At 48.3% G+C, this 24,021-nt stretch overlaps 1 protein-coding gene across 5 annotated transcripts in view; it reads right to left on the reverse strand.

Moving 5' to 3' along the window:
- The window catches only part of LOC144126013 (aquaporin-7-like), a 78,004-nt gene that overhangs the window by 11,907 nt on the left and 42,076 nt on the right, over nucleotides 1-24,021 (reverse strand). For all 5 annotated transcript variants that reach the window (XM_077659881.1, XM_077659885.1, XM_077659883.1 and 2 more), the window contains exons 2-5: nucleotides 11,117-11,243; nucleotides 7,908-8,045; nucleotides 5,728-5,846; nucleotides 2,236-2,453 (exon numbers count right to left, since the gene is read on the reverse strand). In XM_077659881.1, coding sequence (XP_077516007.1) covers nucleotides 2,236-2,453; nucleotides 5,728-5,846; nucleotides 7,908-8,045; nucleotides 11,117-11,243 — 602 coding nt within the window. The remainder of the gene's footprint in view (nucleotides 1-2,235; nucleotides 2,454-5,727; nucleotides 5,847-7,907; nucleotides 8,046-11,116; nucleotides 11,244-24,021) is intronic.

The following is a 24,021-nucleotide window of genomic DNA, read 5'->3' on the forward strand; positions in this document are numbered from 1 at the left end:
AATATATCCGCAGATCTCCCTATAAGCAGGCTTGCAATTTTTTTTTGCTATTAACGTTTTTATTATCGTCAAAAACTTACACCATTGGTTTTCTATGGCAGTCTTAAATGCTCGCTGCGAGCGATGGAAAATGTTTAAAAGAAAAATTTTCCTACGGATCGGAAGATATTGGTCCACTACCTTCAATGTTTCCATAACAGTACCTTGCAATATTCCAATATTCGAAATTTTTGCCCAAGAATGCTGGACATGACTGTTCTGAAATAGGGTCGGGTTGAAACAGCGCCATATATACACCCTGCAAAGCGCGTAGTGTAAATGATAAATTCTAGTGAACAAAAAATGTGGCCGGCTAAGATATGGCTTGGCGTGGTTAATTCAGCTGGAAGCTCTTATCGGAACCTAAGCTTTCGCATCTTCTTTGATGGTTGTTCGGTTTAAGCGTTAGGGGTGCAATATGTGTTTAGTGGTATTAAATGCAAGTGGCTTCTCGCCTTCTCTTCCTCACGAAGCGACTGCCTGTTATCACGGGTGATGTTCATTAAACAGTTTTTAGCTGTAAAAACACTAAAAAGAAGAGTCTGTGTGCCAGCGATTAAGAAGGACACTTTCGGTCTGTTGGCCGTTCTCTCAGATGCGAAACATATCTGACCGCGCCACATCGTCATGTGTAATACGAGCTTCAAATATGCAACGTGCGCATGGTACCTCCGGTGCCACTGGATGCGCAATGGCGCGATTGAGCATGCAAGCAGATCTGAAGGACTGTTTTGCGCATGCGCAGAATCATATATACCTGGCGTTTTACCGGTTTATCGGTCTGTTGCAGTTTTGTGATGATCCTAAATGTGGTGGATCTCGAAGGATTTTCTGAAAGAGTCATTATGGACTCAAGGAAGGCTTGCGGTACACCACTCCATGGTGCACCATGAAGATCTGTTGGAAACTGCTGCCCAGCGGGTAGGCCATCACATTTCCGAATCGATCATGCCCATATAAGTACGGGTTACGTTCTTGTTTTGAGCGGTACGTGTCCGTGCTAAACTTGGCTTTTTTATAGTCTCTTCACCACAGATCTAACTTTCTACATGCTAATGCGTCTGAACATTACTGAGCTGTGAACTCTTCACTGGCTTGGGCCGTTATCATTTACCATATCCGCCTATACGTTATTTTGGACTGTACAAGTTGTACAGACAAGACCAGCATAATATAGATTTGAAATTCTTTTCAAACTAGGAGCTGTGTTTTAGGCTTGCTGACCTTCCACTACGATACGTTCTACATCGCCCTCTACCACACCTTAGCGGCCCCTTCACTGATTTCCCTCGCAGTTAACCGCAAGTAGAATGCCGGCCCACCAAACAAAGCTATGGCTTGTTTAAGAGAAGGCGCGATGAGAAGGCGTGAACTATAGACCAGAGTATGGTATTCCACGCCGCCGGGCATTGAAGACATATGGCTGCCGCTGCACATTGTTGCCAGAACAGCGAGCACCAGCGTTTGCAGGGAATTCGTTTACAGCGGCGCCCTTCCAAAGCCTCCGCAATGTCCTCTTGGACATGCACCTATGTATGGCAAGGTGTCGCTTGAACGAGCCGCAAAATTTTTTTCCCCTTTTCTGCTGAGCGTTCGTTCGCGATACGTCCAGAGGTGGTTGTGCTAACTGTACAGAAATTTATTTTATCACTCGTAATATGGTTTGGTTTATGTGGTTTTAACGTCCCAAAGCGATTCAGGCTATGACAGACGCCGTAGTGAAGGGCTGCGGAAATTTCGACCACCTGGGGTTCTTTAACGTGCACTGACATCGCACTATACACGGACCTCTAGAATTTCGCCTCCATCGAAATTCGATCGCCGCGGCCGGGAACGAACCCGCGTCTTTCAAGTCGGCAGCCGAGCGCCATAACCACTCAGCCACCGCGGCGGCTTTATTACTCGTAATAATGATCACGTTGCGAAGGCAGATAGGCAGGGCACCACAAAAGTTATTGCTGTGCTGGGAATTTTAGGCAACGGCAGCCATATACATTCCAAATCCTGCGGCTGGGAGAGTAGGATTTTGTGGTACCGTGAAAAAAATTCCAGTTACTAGGGGGAACAGCAGATCAGGGCACTCAACCACAATGTAGTAATGACAATGAGCGGGGAGCTGTGGATACTTAAGAGTGCACATGGGCCGCATGCTGTGCTGTTGAAGAGTGGCTCACGGGAGTGCTGCCACGCACGTACCTGAATACCTCGACGCCCCATCCGGCCATGGCGGTGAACACCCTGGGCCCCAGGTCTCGCGCCGGGTTGAGGGGCGCGCCGCAGTTGTAGCCGAAGCAGAGGATGACAGCGCCCAGGGCGAAGCCGATGAACAGAGGCTGCACGCCCTGGGGCACAGCCATGTTGCGCGGGTCCGTGATGGCCAGGATGGCGAGCATCAGCAGCGCGGTGCCCACGATCTGTGGAGAGAGAGAGAGGTAAGCGAGCAGCATTGGCCTCCTCTCTCCACAAGATCCGACGCTGTTGACTGGAGATGACAATTCTGGGAGTCCCGCTCATCATACGCCGATTCATCATCCACATAATCATCCCTTACTAGCACTGACGCTCTAGAATACGCTGTTCGTTGACTTGCCGTTTTTGTTCATGTCTCGCTTTGTAGTTCTTTGACCTTCATGATGCCTCCTTCTGCCAGGGCTCTTCACCTGGCCAGTAGCATGGTCAAAGAAATAAATAATTTTATTTGTATTCACTGCGCTGTACGCTTCTATTCGGCTTCTTCTATGAACACACCCCCAGAAATAAAGCCATAAGGTAAAGTTTCATTGAATTCGAAATTCAGGGATGGCGCGCTGTGCCACACAGCTCTGTGTCAGTAAAGTTATGATTTACTGTGCGTACTGTACTGCTGTATGACATTTCACCCGACTTCCACAGCTTCGTGTACGACTATGAGTAGCTGCTAGGCCGACAAGACCGACCGACGGACATGATAGTATATCTTTACGAGGCGCTTTGGGTGCTGAAGTTCCACTGAATAATAAAAAAATTAGCCAGTGGCTTAGCTCTGGTTAAGCCTGGATGTACAAGCGAAAAGCTTCAGTTATGCTTGGTTTGACGTCATGGTTGTGCTTCGTAGCTTAGCTGGTATTGTATACATTGTTTATCTATAGGCGTAGACTTGGTTACTCAATGGCATATGTTTACGAGTTAGACACAGAAGCGACAGTATTAAACTTTTTATTTATTATTGTTGGACACATTGTCTTGCAGTTTCTCTACAGCCATAAAGACAGCCCGGTGATCCGATTAGTAGCAAGCGGCTGTCTCTTCGCTGTTGCGCAGCCAACTCCCAAGCGAGTACTTCTGGATCGGAAGAATGTAGTTTCTCAGCTTTTCTGCGTAGTCTGGCAGCAGCCGCACTCTCCTTCCCTTCCATGCCGAGTGCGCACGCCTATTCTCTAGCAAACGGATTATATAGCCTCCTTGCGCATGCACATGACTGCGCCGAAAGGTCAGGCAACGGAGTCGGCGGCGGCTGCGGCAGCGGCGAGGAGCGACCACCTGCGCGGCGCGTGACGTCACTCGTCTTCGCGCATGCGCATAACTCACCAGCCTGCGCCGTGCGTGACGTCACTCGTGCTCCGACATACGCCGGCTCGCGCGAGGCGCGGTGTTGACTAGCGTAGTGAAGCTTTTCGCTTCAATAACAAAAAAAGACTCCAACAAGCACACGTGACTTCGAAGCGACGTGAGTCGTGGACTTTTTTTTTTAGCTCCATGCACCTAATGCGCAGTGTGGGATGTGTACGTAAACTAAATCCAGTTGCAGCTGCTGGCATTCGCCAGCTTTCTTCTTTTATTGAAAATTTATGGGCATCCTGCACTGGGAGAGCTTAACGTGGGCTTGGCGTTCAGAATATATTTGCATGCGGAGCGCTTAATCAGGGTTTCAAACATGTCAGGCAGGGCGCTTCGTCGTACGCTGCCAAACGTTTAGCTGCGCACCGTTATGTCCCTTTCTATTATGGAGCATGTTTATTGCGCAGTGGGAGGGGGGGGGGGGGGCGCTGGTTAGAATTTCTTCGTTTTCATTTTTTGAAGAGCAGGAGGAAACGTGTCCAAGCGGGCCTTCATTTCAACCATGTGCCGAATAACATTTTTAGAAGTATGACTTAAGTTACGAGGGAAAGTGTCAATTTTGCGCAGACGAGAAGAGTATGAAAAGAAAGAGTACACGCCCTCAGGCTTCACGGCGGCAACCTGTCATGAAAACTTGCCGCGTGTAGGCCTCAGCAGCTCTCCTGCTGATCATTAGGCCTACTTAGTATGGCACATTCACTTGGCAAATTTGAGTAGCCACGCGTGTTCCAGTGCGCTATTCCTCTATGATAAGTGAGTGCGTCATTCTTAGACAGCTTCTTTAGTGGAACATGAAGTGCGGGATTATGAAGTCGCAAAGACGTCTTCATAATAGCCTGCGACATGCTTAACCAGAGCATATCCTGTTATGTGCAGAGAAGCTGGGGAGGTTAAGTGAACTAGTTTGCACATGATGTAGCGCGGTTTTGGTCTGGAATTTCAGGCAAGGCCGGATTTAGTAAGAGTGGTTTGAATATGGGGCAATCCCAGAATTTTAAAGCGTCATTAGGATATCCAACTCAGAATTTGCGACAGGGGCAAGCATAAGGACTATCTTACGTGAAAAATAGTAGGGGCCCATGAAATAGCCTGTGCATTCCACGCCTTCCTTGTTGCTGACGGAGAAAGAGCTCAAACATCTTCAGTCTATATGTCGACAATACTTTTACGCTGACAGCTGTTAAGGCCACGTTTTCCTTTTATGTGGCGTCGTTGGAGCCGTAACACATGACGACATAACAAGTGCCACGCTGATTGGTCAGAATGGAGAGACACTCACACATGACGTCATGACAACGAGCCACGCTCATCGGCCGCCTATCTCTTAGTGGTCCCAACAGAATGACGACACTTGTGAGATCACGAGTTCTCCCTCTTCTTCCGTCCATTATCCCCTTCCTCCGCTGCGCCTGTCACGCCGGAAGCCCGTATTGTATGGCTGGACATGGAAGGATAGATAAGCGACCGTGTGTGACTCACTTCACAGGAATGTTTACTACACCCGCCTACTCCAACACTCTGTGCAAAGGGCACCAGAGCTAATGAAAACGCATCGGCATTTCGCATCAACCCAGCTGTCGCTGAAATTCTTATCGTCACAAAGGCAAATGTTCGATTCAATATTTCTTTCTCCTTTTTCCCAGCGCATGTCGATTGAACCCTCGAATATTGTCATGATATATTTATTAGCTAGACACGTGTTCGCAAATAAATATATTGCAAGTCAGCGTTCGGCATGTGTGTCGTCTGTACTGCTGTCTGTACGGCATCTGTGCGGAGTGTGTGTCGCTTGCACGGCTTGTCTCAAGGCAGGAGGAGAGTCCTGCATATGAAATGTAGTCGCACAATCTCACCTGTACGCTACAGTGATGTACAGTTCAGTCTTTCCCACGAAAACAAAATCTCATAAACCCGGGGCTGCAACAACCCGGTGATCTTGACGCATGATAGCCTTGGATGCTTATGCGCCACTAAACCCAACCCGACACAACACAACGCAATAACTCGGAATGCGCGAAAACACCGAAAAGATCAGAGACCAGTCAATACTGGAATCAAAGAACATCGCTGTTGGTGGACGTGTTCGCATACCTGGTCAACCAGGCCGTTCCCGGTGCTGACGAATTCCTTCGGGTAGGAGGCGAAGATGCCAGCGGTGGCGTTCGCGCCCGTCACTGCGCGCACTCCGCCGTCGAAGTTGTCCAGGGCGCCTGCGCATAGTGTTGCCTCCATGAGAGGTGGTGTTGCCTCCACGCTCGTACATAGACTGGTCCCAGCATTGATCGTGATTGTGGAAGTTTTTTTGATCAGATCCTAACTTGCAGCTTTTGTTGTTTAATGGAATTCGCAACTGTAGCTCACTATGCTTGGTGGCACTGGCTGGGACACTTTAATTTTAATTAATTTACCACCCTCACCAGTTTTTGTCCTTTGTAATTGGGACTACATAGATGCATTGTCATTTGGAACACACATATTTTTCTTTTGACCTAGCCAAGTGATTAAAATTTCTGCACAATTTATTTATGAAAGACGGGGCATCCGGATAAGTCCATCATAATGAGCGTACGAAATGTATAACCCCTGGAGAAAGCGCGAAATACTCAAAACTAAATCAGGAAATCTGTTTGATATTGTACGTCCAGGCGTTGTCACGGCTTATGCACGTTCAGCAGCTGGGTGGTTCAGCATTGTTCACTTACACCACACGTTAGACAAACATCAGTTAAAACAATTTCTACGTGCGAAAAACTGCGCTGTTGGCGCCTAGGCAAGAAGTTGTGAGGAGCTCCGGATTAATTTCGAATACCTGTGCGGTTCCTTACCGCGTGCGGAAAAGCTCAGGGAAAAAGTTCCTTATTTCGTCTTCACCGAAATGCGGCCACCTCGGCCGGGTTCTAACTCGCGGCCTCGTGTTCGCTAGTAAAAAGTCATAGCCACGGCGGCGCGTGACCAGAGAGACAACGAATAAAGTGCAGTCGTGTTTTATTTTATTCCGTACTGTCGTTAACTTTTTTTCTCTTTAACCCGGCCCGTGATATAGGAGCATGTAAAGAGCTAGCATGGATGGGTTGTCTGTCACTGCCAAGGACACGGATAGCTCTGTACCCCCTGAATGAGCGATTTGTGCATTTAATAGGTTGGCGTTAATTCCAATTTCTTCTTATTTTTTATGTCCTCTTGAGCCATATTCTTGCATTCGGGGTCTTCACTCGAATTCGCTTCCGTTGTCCGCATCGTCGCCTCGTTTGATCGCAAGCTTTCGCGGTTCCGTGACCCAGTTCCCTCTGTCTGCTCGTCCTACTGTTCACTTCCGCATGATATATGCGCTGCACTTATATCCAATGCGGGTATGCCGCTAGGCGTATATGCATAAAGGGCAAGTCAGAAATCTCGGTTGAGATATATCGCTGCCCTGCGTTCCAATGTCCCCGTCCAGTGTTGCCTCGGTTCGACCTCTTATTTCAGGACGCACATCACCGCTGAGAATAATAAAATAAATGCAGGGCAAGGACAACTGCCCGTTCTGCCCGCATACTGTGAGCATGGCCTCTGAGATCACCCAATTGATCGGATGATCTCGGAGGCCATGCTGTGGGGTTAAACCATGCTGATTAAAGGACGAGCGTGCTCACTATGACGTCTGCGCCGTACAGCGGCAGGCGTTTCAGAGCGCGGACCTAGCAGCTGTTGCGATGTGCGATGCGCTTTATTATCGTTAGGGGGCCGAGGATTTGAAGAAAAAAAAATAGCGAAAATGTGGGGCACACAGACGAAAGAGGCAAGGTTGGTGGGCTACTATTCGGCTGCGCCGCAGCTGTTCCATGTTCTTTTAATAAAGCGGACTTAGTGTGACTTTCACCCACAACGAGCTTCGGTGCATCGATATTTCGACAATTGGGAAAAGCAGTCAGAAAATGCCGCTAATATAAAATAGCGAAGGCAGAGTGTGAAAGCATGAAAAATTTTTATAAGTAATTCCACTATATCAAAAGTTGAGGTTTCGTCATCAATTATATAATTAGCCAAATAATTAACAATAATAAATAGGTTAAAGAGACTCAGAAATAGAACTCCTAAGTAGACAAAGTATCAAGAGAAGTTGGTGTTGCATTTTATTGTTTTTATTTTGCATTGAATAATAGAGGCATGACATGACTGAGCTTTTCTTGCAATTTTTATCGCTGCTTTTCTGATGAAGCTCACTCTATTCCGGGCCTGTACTGGCCAACAGAGCGAGGAAATAAATAAGCAAATAAGCGCAAACTCACCGCGGTACGTGAGGAATAGTATGACGGAGGCGATGAATGCCCCCAGGTACTGCGCCACCATGTAGGGCACAATCTTGCGCCAGGAAAACTTGCCCACAGTGGTCACGGCGACCGTGATGGCTGGGTTCAGGTGGGCTCCTGCGAGTACACCCTCGTGTCACGCTCTGGGTCAGGGAGAGCGTTAACCCCGCGGCTGCGGAGCTTGGTGTAAGCCATTTGAGAAGGAACGCTTCTTTTTGTACCCCCACTAACCCTGGCCATCGTTTGCCTACTGCCGCCATTAACGGCTGCTTCGTGGTGGCCTTTGTGCACGCGTCATTCCGAGAGCCTGCCTTTCACTATGAAGTGCTCAGAAACTAGAATATTTACGGGCCTCTGTGAGTAAATTCTTGGTATATGTGGCCTGAACTCACTCTGCGTACTGTCCGGGTTCCATAAGGTTACAAAAACTGTTTATACCGCTCCACTGCGTCAAAACATGTTCATCTTCAGCTTCAGTGTCTGTCTATTTGTCGCTCATGTACCGTACGCGATCAGACACGTGCCAAGTAATCCACATGTTCTCATTGGCTGGCGGTTTACGAGGAGCTTGAATCCTCGAAGTCTATGTGTCATGTACTGTACATGGTGAGAGCAGTCTGATCAAATGGCTTTCCCGTAATCCCTGCGTATGACGCTTACCACAATTCCTTTCCTTTTAGCACTGACAAGAACAGCGTATACGAATGAGTGTTGCTTGCATTTGAGGTGCGCAGAGCCCAGGCAAGATTTCTATGAGATACCGAAACTTGGCGGCCACGTTTTCGCGCCTTTGTCTCGGGAAGAAAACAAAAAGAAAAAGCAGTTGATCGTTATAAGGCCGTCCGCGAATGCTGAAAGCAATATTGCACGGGCAAGCGGAGAGCTTCAAATCCCTGTTTATCCTTCCTCTGAGAGGATGCTCGGCCGCGTGCCCCATTATTAGACGTCTCAGCCTTGGACGGGGTCTGGCGTGTGGCATTGTTGGCTGCAGGAAGTGCATGCATCGCTCCTTGATCTGATAACGCATGCCCGCGCGCGTAGCAGTTCCTTGCTCTGGCTTCTAAGGTTGGCTGCCGATTATGGCATTCTTACGGTTACTACAGCATTGCCCATGAAAAGCTCTGTGGACCGTATTTTTTGTATGGCAAATGTTGTATTTAAGCCCCATGCTTCTGAAATACTGCAGACTGTATAAAACTAGATCCTTAATAACTCCCTGGCCAAGCTGGCAGAAACTACCTTATGCTCAATGCCAGGATCCCAGGATATGAATTCGCAGAGTCGTTTGCGCATGAAAACGGCGATTGAGGGGTCGGTGTCCAAGTGCTGGGAAGTCACGTGACCACCAAGGTGCCATTCCTGCACTCACGAACAACTGTACGCTTGCCGGAAGACAGACTTGATTATCTGACTCAACAACTCTGCAGCCTCCATGGTGCTGCACGATTTTAATCACGCAGAATGAATAGCAAATTAAGTGTGGGGGCCTATGGAAAGAAGCTGAGCGCTGACGGCCGGAAGAAAGGATGGCAGCTGCTTCATGTTTGGCCGAGCGCTCTCCGGCATGAGCCGAGGACTTATCGCTCCTTTGTTCGGGGCCAAAGGAGAGGTCGGCGTCGCTTCTTCTGAGCGGGGCGCGTTCGTTCCTTGGCACCCGAAGGCGAAAATTCCGGGGCCCGTGCAACAATGCCCGCCGGTCGGCACCAGACCGGTGACCTTCCATCCTCTTTACCGGGGCGCCTCCTTGGTTGCGCTTTTTTGTTGCTTCCCCCCCCCCCCCCCGTTTTGCATGCATCCTCCAGTACAGTATACTGAGCCGCACTCCAGAGAAGGTTGTGGCACGTGAAGGTTGGCATAAAGGGTCGCAGTGATGAAAATACGGTTTGCGGAAATACCGACGAAAGGATTGGGGGAGCCGTGCCAAATGCCGACAAGACTTAATAGGACCATAAGTCCTTGCAATACTTTAGACATATTCAGTGTTGTTTGGCGCCGTCAGTGCACCATGGCTTGGCGACAGGGTCGTCCAAAGGTGACAGCATAACAGAGCCCACAACATAACGAGATTTGAGAATGTCTGCAATATGCAATGCAGCCCACGCAAGAAGACAAAGTATACACGTACGGACAGGTGCTGTTTTCTCCGTATGTGTTCCAACTTGCATGTCCCGTTTGTGTGGCGCGCCACAAAATATGCGGGAACTCCATCCAGACCAACGCCAAGGTCTTTATGAGAACGCCTTTCCGCCGTGGAGATCGCTGCCGGTTATGCACGTTACACAGCGGTGAGACGACATTGCGGAAGCTTAAATGAAAGGCGAGGGCCTTGCTTGTCAAATCGGCTTGTTTTGCACTCCCTAGAGACTTATTATAGGCAGCAAGAGTTTACGGGATGAGCATTCACGGAAAAGAATGTATTGTAGGCCAACTCGCGACCCAGTCGCCTGGATTGCTACCAGCCGTTGGAGCGTCCATACTTTCAGACATTTCAGACATTTCCGGCTTACCTTACGTGACTGCGCCAAGGTCATTATTTTTCTGCACATCAGCATCCTATAGACTTTTTGCTGCCGACAGTACGTTGGATCATGCGCGATGACCAGGAGATTTGTTCAGAGCTGTTCCTGTCTAATATCAATTAAAATAAAAACAGGTATATTAACACAGGATGCTTCGCTTCTCCTATAATTTAATAAAACAGGAATTTTCTCCGCCCGTGGTAGCTCTGTATACTGTCCAATGAATGAAACCAACACGCGTCGCTCGTGAAGACGACAGCCATCCCCTATTCTGTAGTTGCAAAATGTGGCTCAAACACTGGTTTATAGAGCACTTGAGCATCTAATTAATTAACGAGTTCTTTCACTGCTCTGCTCAGCTGTTCTGACCTCGCGTATTCAAAGAACATTCGAGGATGTGGACAGACGCAGTCCACAAACACTGCATGCATGCTGGCATGCAATGAAGAAACTTCTCGGAATTAAGTGACCAGAACGGCGGTTTCCTAGAGGTTCTGATAAGCTTACAACATCTGCGTTATCACTTGTGGCCGCTTTGTCTAAAATGCGACGTCATACTAGCCCAGAAAGCGCTTGGAATGACAATGGGTCGCCAAGGCAGGGACGTGGTGCCCGCGAACATACAACGCACATACACTGCCGTACAAAGGCAAAGGGAACGCTACTCACCCGAGACTCCACCGGCGACGAGCACACCCAGCGTGAGCGCCAGGCCCCATCCCCAGAAGGCGGCACCGTAGCCAGCGTTGCCCGCGTTGTCGAAAGTCAGCACTGCCAGCACCGTGTTGCCGAAAAGCTGCAAAAGAGGGCAGCACGGAGAAGTTGCGGGGTTACACTTTGCGTACACGAGGAGCTAGGGTACAAACTTCTCGGCACGAAGCTGCCCCGCAGAGGAAGATGACACGCACTAATGAAAGAGAAAACGTGAGCGAGAAGGAAAAGGGGAAAGGACCAGGATTGGTTCATTGGAGAAGCGTGTGGAGATAATTCCAAGGAAATATGCAATGTGCGTCCAGGGGCTTGCTTCGATCGAACTCGGACGGCAGTTAATTGGCACTATTTCCTCGTTTAAAATTTACAGCCTCGTGAGGAATTGTTCTAGACACACTCGATACAAATAATATCAGTACTCGGCGGTACGAATCAGCTGTACGCTTCACGAGGGAGACGTTGCATAATGGGTCTCCACACACGGCTGACCGGGTGGATGCCTCAGAGGTACCACCATGGAATCGGCGCTGCCGCCACGAACGATCAGCACGAGGCACTCAAAGCAATTACGCGATATCTCCGTTGTAGTCGGCCCCACCGAGCCAACTCTTTTAAAAGAGGAGCATGCACATTAGCGTTCACACACAGGAATACGAACACCACGCGCAGCGCAAATGTGCATAGCGGAGGTTACGAGCGTGTCGTGCGGCAATTCGGCTTATGTTGGCACACGACGGCGAAGAGCGGAACAGCCTTCGAGACTGCATGCACCTATACGGGCCTGTGCAGACGCGAGCGTACGGCCATACACGCATAGTGAGCGTTTATAATGGAGCGCATCCCCTTCGATTATGTTCTCATGGCAGCTATAGGGCGAACGTGACTGGCGTCCGATATGCGCGTGCTTCACTGCCGTCTAGCGGCGGGCACTTTCAATTGCAAACCGCGGCTGAAGTGGGCGCGCTACCGTGCGCGTGCTTGTGGGCAATCTTTCGGTAGCCGCGGACCGTATTATAGGGAGAGGTGAGAAGCCGGTGAATGCTGGTCGTACCACGATATGGCGGCTTTAATTTCGTTGGGCTGAGCCGCACGGGAGATTCGCCGGTTTGTTCCATTCTCTCTGCGCTTTTCGAACAGAATATTCCACGTGTGACTCGTCACCGAATGCCTGTTGCGGACGTATTCGGTTCGTGCCACTTCACGAGTACTAACTATTGTTAGAACAGAAAGGGAAGAATTTAAATACGAGCAGAGTTGTCGGCATTTATAATCTCTCTGCTATGAATCAAATTCTTTTCTAGGAGATGTCTGGGGAGAAGGGCGGCGAAAGGACACATCTTCACTGCAATAATAATAATAATTGTTTTTTTCTGGAAAGGAAATGGCGCAGTATCTGTCTCATATATCGTTGGACACCTGAACCGCGCCGTAAGGGAAGGGATAAAGGAGGGAGTGAAAGAAGAAAGGAAGAATAGGTGCCGTAGTGGAGGTCTCCGGAATAATTTCGACCACCTGGGGATCTTTAACGTGCACTGACATCGCACAGCACACGGGCGCCTTAGCGTTTTTCCTCCATAAAAACGCAGCCGCCGCGGTCGGGTTCGAACCCGGGAACTCCGGATCAGTAGTTCAGCGCCCTAACCACTGAGCCACCGCGGCGGGAACACTCACTGCAATAGCCGCAAAGCGTTTGAACGAGAATAATGCGTGCTTTCCACTGATTCCTTAACGGGTCAGCCAGATTCCATCGCGATTTTAAAAACGAGTCGCGAACGTGTATGGTGTCTTGATTTCCGTGGAGGTCACCGGGGCTCCAGGCGGGAGAAAAGAAAGATACGTAAACAACGGCTTTGCCTCAGGTTATGAAACAACAACACTCGAAGGAAACCAGCGCATGCGCACCCCTGCACGATCGCGCGCCGAAACCCAAACAATGGATATTTTGTCATCGCGCCGGAACGCGCTAGAGGCTCGCTTGACATTTCTTGGCTCGGAGGCATGAGTTCGCGGCGGGGCCCGGAGCAGATCGCAGAGCCAAACTGGCGCGTGTATGTATACATACACACACAGACCCATGTGTGTATACATAATGTGGCACGTGTGTTTATAATGTTTACGTATTATCGTTCGCTCGGCTCTTCTTAATAACTCGCACGCCATACTGAGCGCAGCCGCTCCATCTTGTGTGTGCGGACGGGGGTGTGGGGTGGCGAGGGGGAGGGGAAAGTAAGAGCCGGAGCCCGCGACTTTCGCAGCGTTAATTCCCCCGCCTAATCGGCCGCACACATCTTGATGGCTCTGGCGCGAGCCGCACACACACGCAAGTTCCACTGCGCCGTCGACGGACGAACTGCCATGACCGCGCGCACGGACGGTGGTTTTAATAGCGGTCTCATTTTTCAATTAGACAGCCTTGAACGTCGCGCTTTTGTACGGGCGCCTTAATCGATGCATTCGCGTATATGCAGCACATGCGCGTACTATGCATGCGTGCCCACAGACACCCAGGCGCACACACACGTTTGCGGTCCTGAACTGCGGAGGTTTCTTTCGTTCTCACTCAGCTCGCGTCACGAGCTTATGTACGGGGGATTACGCGCCCAACTTCACCAAGGAGCAGAGCGCTGGTGTGTGAGGGAGAGGGGGTTCGAAGGCAGTGAGGAGGACGAATTGTCCCGCAATTTATGGGTGCGCGATTGTTTAATGAAAGATAGAGGCGGCGTGTAGATTCATATTCATGAGAGCCCGTTGGGCGCCGCAAGCGGCGGTCTATAGCGAGCAACGCAAATATTGTGGAAAGCGTAAAGGAACCGCGCATAATTGGACGCCGACCGATCCAGGTTGCCGCTGCGCCGACGGTAGCGAAGCGAGGTTAATTTGCTTATCGCAAAATGAGTATAGAGACGTCAAGAAGAAGGGGGGGAGGGGGGGGGGGCGGAATGCACCTCCATTTGCCTCCGTGTTCTCACGCGCTTGCCGACGCGTACGCTTGCTATACTCTCCCATTGGCCGCGAATGAACAGCGTGTGATAGACGAAGGATAGACTTAAAGCGCCACGGCTGAGCGAGCTCCTTGACACTGAGTTTTTCATACAGCGCTGCGATATAATTTTACGCGCGTGTTCAGAATGCGAGGGCTGCGCATTAGTGCCCAAAAATTAAGATTCGCTCAGAATGAGAGCGGTTGCATTTGTGTCATGACCTCCGTTATACCCGCGAACTTTACGCTAAAAAGTTATTTATTTCTTACTCATTCTAATCTTTCGCCTCAGGCGCACCGTCCACATAATTTTGTGGATCTATTCCGCAGCGTGAACCATATATATGTGTAACCTAAGCTGCCACGACACAGCATGAACTAGTCTGGTGTATTGCATTTCTTATCACCTCGGAGACAGCGGCGTATTCATTTCTACTGGAAATATATTGGAAGCTATTTCTTGCGGTGCAGTTAACCTTCTGCACTGTCGAAGGTAGTGGAGCAAGGGCGCGATATGCAACGTAGGTCACGCCCGGAATTTCACGCCTTAAAGCACGCGCAAGAAGGAAAGGCAGAGGGAAGGGAGAGGCCGAAGCCGTTCCTCCTTTCACAGACTCACCGAAACGGTAAAGCGGATAACAAGGACGATGACACCTTTATCGTGTTAAATAGGGTGCCTGCTCCTGATGGTTGTCACGTGACTGGACGAGTGCGAATAAGGAACGAGCGAACAGATGTCCCCAGTGCCCTGATTCTTATCCCCTTGTATTGGCCCGCTATGCTCTGAGCGAATGCGAATAGCTTCTTGCTGCACTGATCCCGAGGTCGCTTGGAAGGCCGAAATTTGGACTAAGAAACGGCTGCGTATATACATAAGACGATATTTCTATGCGTTTAAATGGGTGGAGAAATATCGAGCAAGCACCCCGTAAATATTACTAATTAGCGTGAACCTGGCGTTCGCACGTGTGCGAGGCCTTAGGTGCGTTCTCTAGATCGCGTAGACGAGGCGTGAGAGCGCGCATTGCAGGGGCCACCTTTGAGTGGTCTTGAAGGAAAACACGATAGTGGTGGTAAGGCGGAGTAGCAGTGAAGCTAAACCAAAAAAAAAGAGGGCTAAGTAAATGTGCTCGAATGGGCATATATTTCGGAATGAGGATAACGCATGGCTGTCATCCAGTCAAGTTGGCGCAGCCTCGCAACCGAAAGGGTAGAGAAGTAGCACTGAAGAAACACAAACAGTTAAGCGGGTTAGTTTGTGCGGCTTTATGATAGAGAGCGTGAAATATTGCGGAAGTACTTGCTGCTGGGCTGGTTGGTTCATCATAAATTTGAATGGCGCAGAGTAACAAACACAGGAAGACACACAGACAGAAAGAGCGACTCTTTGTGTCTTCCTGTGTTTGTTACTTTGCGCCATTCAACTTTGTGAAATATTGTGGCTCTTTTTGCTTTACATTTCTTCTAGAGTTGCATTTTTGCAAATATTTAATATGGCGCGAAAAATTCGATACAGCCACGTCATTTCTCGCAGCGCGCATCACATTGTTCCACAAGAAGTTCCAGGAAGGAGATCTGAGCCGAAGCTCTTGCGCGCCCGAGACGAAGTAGCCACTCTCTTGTGTTTTCAGCGTCGATCGCCAGCGTTCCTCCTCTCCCCATTAGCTTGAAGCGCATACACCTTACTCGCATACACCGATATCTCACGGCAGATAAGTACGGCCATCTGATACCTCGAGTGCCGTCAGTGTTCGCTTATGTGCTTGAGAAAGAGCGACGGCCACTTGACTCTTATCTCCGCCAAGGCGAATGAAAACGTTCATCCATGGATCGACCAGTGGGGCTGTTATCTCATTCTTCGTGGAGGAACAAGCAGGGCCGGACACATCGCACACGTGCAGGTGCAAGAGCAAAGAAACTGGGCCAGGATAAATTGCTGACACCAAGAGCAAGCTGAAGAGGCCCCTGTGACGTCTCGCATTGTCCTGGGGCCACTGATATGGGTGAAGCCCAGCGTAAAACTACTGCGAATTCGTTTGACGCGAAATGCGCTGCTTAGAGCAGCAATTCCGCACTGTTTTCATTTTTTTTGCAATTTATACTGCTGAGTCCTTTTTTGAGGCGCGTCTCTTAATCCACCTTATTCATTGCTGAAGCAGATGAAGACGCCCTTTGGTTCTCATTCGTGTCACTTTGTTCTCTTACAAAAATGGTCTATAGAAAGTCTACAGACTTCTTATAGACTCTATTGCCTTCCTATCAATATTTATTTTTGTCTATTCATAGTTCATAGACAGTCTATAGACAAAAGTCAACTGAAAGTGTATGGCTGTAAATATATAGGTTGTCAATAGACTCTCTATAGGATTTGTATTGCCCATAGACTCCTCTCAAGGGTTTGTCTATAGAGAGTCTGTAGATTTTATAGACAGAAGTCTATGTACAGTCTATAGACTATCTAAAGAAATTTTTCTAAGGGTTGTCGGCCATGTGAATAGTGTGTGTAGAGTTCAGTATTGAGTTTAAGTCCACTTCATTGAAATATTTTAGAAATATCATGCGGATGGCGAGCGGAAGAGAGCGTTATAAGTCAGCTTAGGACAACTCCTTGCAGTTATTTATCTCAGTAAGAATTAATTCTCGGGATCTTTCTGGCGATGTTGACGTTTGTCCGGCATCAAAATGCGAATTTATCGCCGATAACATTGCAATAAAAATCTCCCCATCAGTCAATTCAAACTCGCGATGTCCTTTCCGAAAAGGACAGGTTGTCCCCGCTTTGAACGGAAGGGCGGTGTGACCTGGCCTCAGGGATCCGCGCACCCAAAAAACGGTGTCGACGCACGCGCGCATTTTATATGCGAAATCAGCCAGTGACGGCGACACATGTATTTCGTTTTCTTTTTGCCTTTTCTAGCTTAAAAAACGCTCGATTTTCGATGAAAGTGGAGTATTTGTGATTACAACGCGGTACCGTAATGACACAGACCAACAATTTGTACTCAGTGTCCGTTTGAGTCATTTGTGATGTCCTCAGCATGCGATGTTCATGGGCTCATACCCAGCAATTCTGGACAAAAACATTTTTGAACGGGAAACCATTTATGAACCCAAACTTTTGCATACAAAGTAAGATTTTTCTATAACAATCAATACATCCGCAGATCACACGACGGCAGTCTTGTATTTTTTTTTTCTATGGACGTTTTTGCTATCGACAAAAGCGTTTCCCATTGGTTTTCTATGGCAGTCTTTACTGTTCGATGCGATAGATGGAAAAACTTAAAAAGAATGATTTTGCTACATATCAAAATAATATACCATTACCTTCAATATTTCCATAAGAGTGTCTTACATTTTTCCACTTTTCGAAATTTTTGCCCGAGAAAGCTGGACTTAACTCAAAGGAACTCTTGCTGAAGTGGCTCCGACGGAAGGCCATTCAGCCAATGGAAATTTAGAGCAGTATATTGAGCTGTCGTTAAGAAAGAATGCGCTGATTTCCGAAATGTCCACTTGTTCCTCTTGTGCGCGTTCATCAGAAGGAGCAATGACACAAAACGGCTCCGTACATTCAGAACCAAAGCGCACGTGGATACCCAAGGCATCGACCGAGGCAGCGTCGATGACACCTACAACGAATGTGTCGCCTAATTGCTTCCTCTGACGCGGTATGAAACAGGAGCCACGTTCGCAGATAAAAAGTGTGTCAATCTGTCTGTTGCAAGCGGCGTCCACCGCGCAGTCTTGTCCATTTGCGTGCGTAGTCTACGTGATTGCTATCCTTGAGTGCATCCCTATCACCGGTATCGCGCGACTGCCACCGTTCACATAAGGCCATCTCGAGAAGCACTCCCGCGGCGAGTGATTGCCCTTGACTTGGAGTGTGCGAAGATTTGCTCCGATCGTATAGCTAAGCTGCATACTTCACGCCTCGTGACGCCATAAGCGGCCTGTTTTATTGCAGCTAAAGCAAGACAGGAGCGAGTCGCCGCCCCACATAGCGCACTCTGCTTGGCATGCCGAGGGAAAAGGGAGGTTGCAGTGTGTGCGGTCGTTAGAGATATGCAGGCAGTCGCCTGGCCCCCTCCGCGACTGAAGGAGAAGTTTGCGCAGAAAGCGTGGTCATTACAGATAGCTGTGCACGCGACTTATCAGCTGGAGCACAAGGAAGGTGTCGTTCCAAAGCTTATTTTGTGGGAAGGCGTTTCTTGTTCCGTTCGTGGAAATATTCCTACAGGAAGGCACCGCAATGACCCAGTGGCGGAAGGTCGGTAGCAGTGCACGAATATTTTCGGCGAGCAGGAGCTTCTATGGTTGTCAGGTGGACTACAACGAATGCACTGTTCTTGAAGGGAGGTTTAAAGTTTATTTCAATAGAACGAGCTTTTGGCCAAGTTGGTTTGACACTTATCTGCAGCGCAAGAACGAACAGACGCCGCACTCGTCACTGTTTTATTATGATAAACGAGTTGTGATCGCAGCGTTGTTCCGTGTGTGTGTGTGCGTCTTCCTGATGTGAACGTCCCGCGTTGTAGTAATGGGTATAGTTTAAAATATATTCAGTCGACCTTTATGACCATACAACGCAAGGGTCATTTTGCCGTAATGAGATGTAAGCGCTATTGAAAATCGTCTTCTCGTGCCGGCATGGCGTTACGCTCACATCAGTCTACTGTTGTGTTAGTACTACAATGCGTCGCATCAATTTTCCATGAGCAGAAGTGTAGCTTCAGTATGGTGTTCGCCTCTGTCCAGATTTTCATGCAAGATGAGCTGGGCATTGTTCGTTCGCAAACGAGTGTGCAATTTTGGCATTGATCTTACTGTGCAATGATAATGATGATTATGATGGATTCTAGTAGAACTTTTTGCTAGGCTAGTTGGTGCATGTTACTAAGAAAAGAAGCGCCAACAGAGACAAGACGTAAGAAGCGACACAGACAAGCGCTTACTGTCAATTGATTTTTTATTCAGGGAAACACGCAATATATAGGCGAACAGTACCTGTGATAATCAGAGGGGGTAAACGTCACATGGTGTATAGGGCCATAAAAGCGATAAAAGACTTGCATGGTGAATATGTAAAAACTATAAAAAAAGAGCAATGACACGTGGTGTACAGGCCACATGAAAAGGAAAGTATAAAAGGTTTTTAAAAACAAGCATGAATTTCAGTTTTTCAGGCATGCGCAGATGCCAGCTTTTTACACATGTTCCAAATTCAACCGCGGCCTTCTAGGAAAGCCAGTTCACTTTCATAGAGCAATTTTGACGGGTCACTTACGCATCTATTGGGGCAAGAGCTGCATTGGCCAAAAAGCGCCATGGTATCCATTTCCAAGCATCTCACCTTAAAGAAGTCGATCACCAGCTTATGCTCATATCATTACCGATGGGTACCCAGCGGCACTGGGGATTGAAACTCGTACCTCCCGCATGCTCAAACCGTTAGGCCACTGCTGCGGTACTGTTCAGTTGTGTTGTGCGGGCAAGGCAATATATTTTCTTATTTTGTCGCCCATCATTACGTATCTTCACTCACGTCGAGAGCATATTATTTTAAATCTCTTTCAGATACTTGCCATAGTTTCTGTTCAGTCATGTAAACGTATCCCAAGTGTGCGACTTGTGCACGCATGACAAAGGTAACACCCAGGTCTCCGAAATTTGTTCCACGCATTTTTGAGCAGACGTGACCTATAGCGAATATGTGTTTTCATTCTAATTCACGACGGCAATTTCTGGAGCCGTACTGTTCGACCGACTGGACTGTAAAGAAAGCTGCGTAGATGGAGTTGTCAGAGACCAGCTATGCGAAAAAAGAAAACAAAGAGATTACGCTGAGCAACTCGTGCTTGGTGGCCTGGCTGCATGCAACATCCATCAGCCTCTGTGATTCCCAGCAATGGTCATGACCGCGCATAGCGCGTGCTCATGCGTCGTGCACACCTCATGGCGAGCAGACACGCGACACATCGTTCACGACTGGACGTTGATTCAGAGGAAACTCTCGGAACAGGGCGGTGGGGGCCTTTCCAGCGACGCCAAACCATTCCTTCTCTGGAGCTGGGATTCGGTGCGCGAGCGAGGAGGCAGTCGACAGCGGCCACGGGAGTGGAATACCGAGCCTGTGCGGGTTTCGGCTGGAACAATGGCCATTCTTTGCCTCCTCTGGGGAGGAATAAGGCACGTGTGCTCGGGAGACGACGCCCGAATAGGACGCCGATACGACGAGCCCGCACACGACGACCCGCTGTGACGTATCGCCAGGCGCACGAGTGCATAGGGGGGTTGTCAAGTCGCCTCCTCGATTGCGGGCTTGCCTTGCAGCCAAAAGCGATCCTCGGTCGCTCAGACTGGCCGTGCACTAAGGAACAGGAGCACGAAAACTGTTACTACGAGAATTTCCTGACCATAAAATAGACTGCAATAAATACCATTTTCTGACTGACGGCAGCGCCGTGCCTCCAGCGATCGAGCGGCATTTTTTTTTTCTTGGCAGCCTAAGGTTCTCGTTGAACAAGTCTTGGGTCACTGACCAATGATCAAAAAACAGTTAGTTGACGCTTCGGAACCCCTACGGGTTCCTTGTTCACAATGAAGAACCGGCCGAGTAAGAAGCAGCTTATGAATGACGTAGAAATCGTTGCAATAGGGTTACCGAAAGAAGGCTCTCAGCACGGCTGCACCTGGAATCACTGATCATACAGTTAATCAACAGGACTAGGGGGAATCTGCACCCGGCTTGCGCAAAATCATTACTTCGACTTATCAAAGCTACTTAAGCTGCTTCTTACTCGGCCGGTTCTTTATTGTGAACAAGGAACCTGTAGGGGTTCCAAAAGGTCAACTAACTGTTTTTGAACAGTTGGTCAGTGTCCCAAGGCTTGTTCAACCATGCTGTTACCCGACCAGACGGCGTTCCGTCAAACCCTGGATTACATCAGCCTAAGGTTCTGCAGTCGACCACAAATCCAGATGGGCCACCAGAGCAGGCAATGACTAACGGTTGTTAACCTAACACCATAAACGTCGCATTTTTCGCCTGAGTCCTTATCAATGGAAAAAAGGGCGTGGTTATTGTCTGGTGATGAAAACTCTGTAAGATTTGGTTAATAAACTGCAGTCATGTGTTTCCAAGGGATAGGTGAAGAATGTGATGCCGTTCTTGGTCCTAAGGTAACAACTGTATGTTTGCCTTGGACGCTGCATGCATTGGAAGGTTCCACGTGGCGTTTGACAGCTATATTAAATTATGCCCTAAAAAAGGTTGATTTCTTTGAGAGATTATATATTCAATTCAATCTGCATGCATTACGACCACTTTATTCTTATTGTATCCGCCAAGGCTGCGCAGTGGCGACGACGTTCTGCGGAGCAAAGTCGCTGGTTCGAACTCGGCTGCGGCGGCCACATTTAGATGAAGAAGGAAACCGAAAACGCTCATGCTTTGAGTGGACGTTAAAAACTTCAGATTGTCGAAATTATTCCGTAGCGCTCTATTACGGCTCATATCTGTAGCTTTGATTTTAAAAGGTCCGTTAAGGAATATATTATTTTGTCAGGGGATGATTTCCACCTCCATCACTGTTCCCTGTGTAGTCAACTGAACTGCGCGATTCCTCCGCTTCAGGTTGTTTTTTTTGTTCTCTTTTTTTCTTCGTTTATTGAGGAACTTTTCTTTACACAGCCTATATCTCGCCCCGTCTTTCTCGGCGCCTAGATGCCCCGCTCTTCTATCAATTACGGGTTTTTCCCGTAAATGCGAATTCCATTTTATGACTAGCTGCGATTTTGATATTTGCTCTTTTCTTTTTCTGTTAACCATGTAGCTACTCGCAGCTGTTCTGTCGCCCAGTACTGGGCATATGCGCTCGCATCTGTTCGATTTCTTTCTTTCTTTTCTTGCGCGTCCTGCCTTCCCAACATAATGCTTTCGCAAAAATCAACCGAACCAATTAAGCCACAGCTGCCAGATGGTGGCTGCGTTACCTGCATATATGTGGCACCAAGGCGGCAGTATTTCAAGGATAAATTATTGACCCTGTTCCCTCTTACTCTGAGGCCTTCGAATATACTCAGAAATTTTCTTTCTTTCTTTCTTTTTTTTGCATTGCGAACTTGCACAAAAAAAAAACACACCTAAGTTTATCACTTTCACTTTTATTTAAGCTACCGCTCTCCACTTTAGTCGCAATCGTATTTAATTTCTCGTCATCATATTATTTCTTTCTTCCTTCTTCAGTATTGCTTGGTATGAACTAAGGTGAATACTATTTGTTTATGAATAGTTAATCATAAACGTGCCTTTGCACGTTGAAGCAACAACAATGCCGGCTATTAGTGCACCTTGAAGTGGAAGGCTCCGGAATAATTTCGACCACACAGGGGCCTTTGACGTTGAATGAAGTATTTGGCACTTCACCTCTTTGAAAACGTGTCCGCTAAGGAGAGGAGGGGGGGGGGGTACAATCCGCCGGTTAGCCAGAGCAAAACAAAAACGAACGTGTGTAACTAATAACGATCATGTCAGTTGAGGAGTGTTCTGTAAACGCGCCATGCGAGACCCGTAGACCATGGTAGAGCCTAGAAACTAGCAAAGTAAATAATACATAAGTTGCGCTCAAGAAGGCAGCAGTAAATTCTTCGGCTCGTGTTGAGTGCACGGCGGGATTCTAGGTTAACGAACAATTCACACAGGAACTAAACATCTGTCATTATTTCCAACCTGCAGCTTGTTAAGCCTACTGCGTTGCATCCGCGACCGCTATGGTTGCAAATACGGAGCACAATGGGCGTTTACGTTCTCTGTGAAGCACACAGCAGCGTTCGCGCCGTGAAATGCGCGATTATCGCGTCTATTTAGGCTCAGAAAGGATTCTTGTTGGGCTAGTTGGTATAGCATTGCTGAAACAGCGTTATATGGACGAGGACAATCTAGTCTGCGTCGCCTATCAAACTCCTACTCGTCCATATCACAGCGCAACCTTGTTTCTGTCGTACATTTTTCTCGTTTTAAAGAGCCGCATTCCTCTGTGAAGCAAGAAGAGCATGCTGCGCAATCACCTATCTACGCCGTTTCACAAAGCTCTTCGGCTGACTTATTTACGACAGGCAACGGTTTTCGAAAAAAGGAACTGCGCTGTATGCGGTCCACATTCTTCGGTGACGTTGCGACGCACTATTGTTTGGTACAAATAGACGACCACGGCATGAATCATTCGGGAAAAAGTGTTTTCATGGCTCCGTATGCCTTTCGGATGAACGTGCTCGAAATCATGTGAAGGTTATCGCAGAATTGTATATGTCGCATGGCGTAGGTATGGCCGTAGGCGTGATTAGCGGACAAAAATTTAAAAAAATAAGGCATCGGTATTTGTCCAGTACACAAAAAGTGAAACGAAAATTAATGAAGCGCAAAAAATGCTGCCATTGCTCCTTTTGACATCGGGACACGCGTTCACCGCAATTGCGATGGCGCCATGACAAACCACGCTCTGAGTGGAGCGGAATGAGCATCGTCAGATGGAATGGGACAAACAGAGAGACGAATGGAGAGAGGACTGCTTTCATGCTACATTTTTTTTTTACTCCCCCGTCTATCATTATTGTCTGGCGAGTCGAGGGAGGATTCCAGAACTCTCGACGCAGAAGCCACTCTCTTCACTCTGGCGCGAGTGCGTAGGTATTCTTCCTATTATTTTTTTTTCGTTGTTTCGATTTCTCTGTCGCTTCGCAATTATCCAGACATGTCCTCCGTCGAAATGTAGTGACGTGGCACCACGTGCGGAAAAATTACCCCCAACAACTGGCACGGGAACTGGATCTCACAACACCGAGCATGCAGGCTACCCGCCGAGCCACAGACCGCCAGACGACG

The sequence above is a fragment of the Amblyomma americanum genome, chromosome 3 (genome assembly GCF_052857255.1).
Source record: "Amblyomma americanum isolate KBUSLIRL-KWMA chromosome 3, ASM5285725v1, whole genome shotgun sequence".
Classification (NCBI taxonomy): Eukaryota; Metazoa; Arthropoda; class Arachnida; order Ixodida; family Ixodidae; genus Amblyomma; species Amblyomma americanum.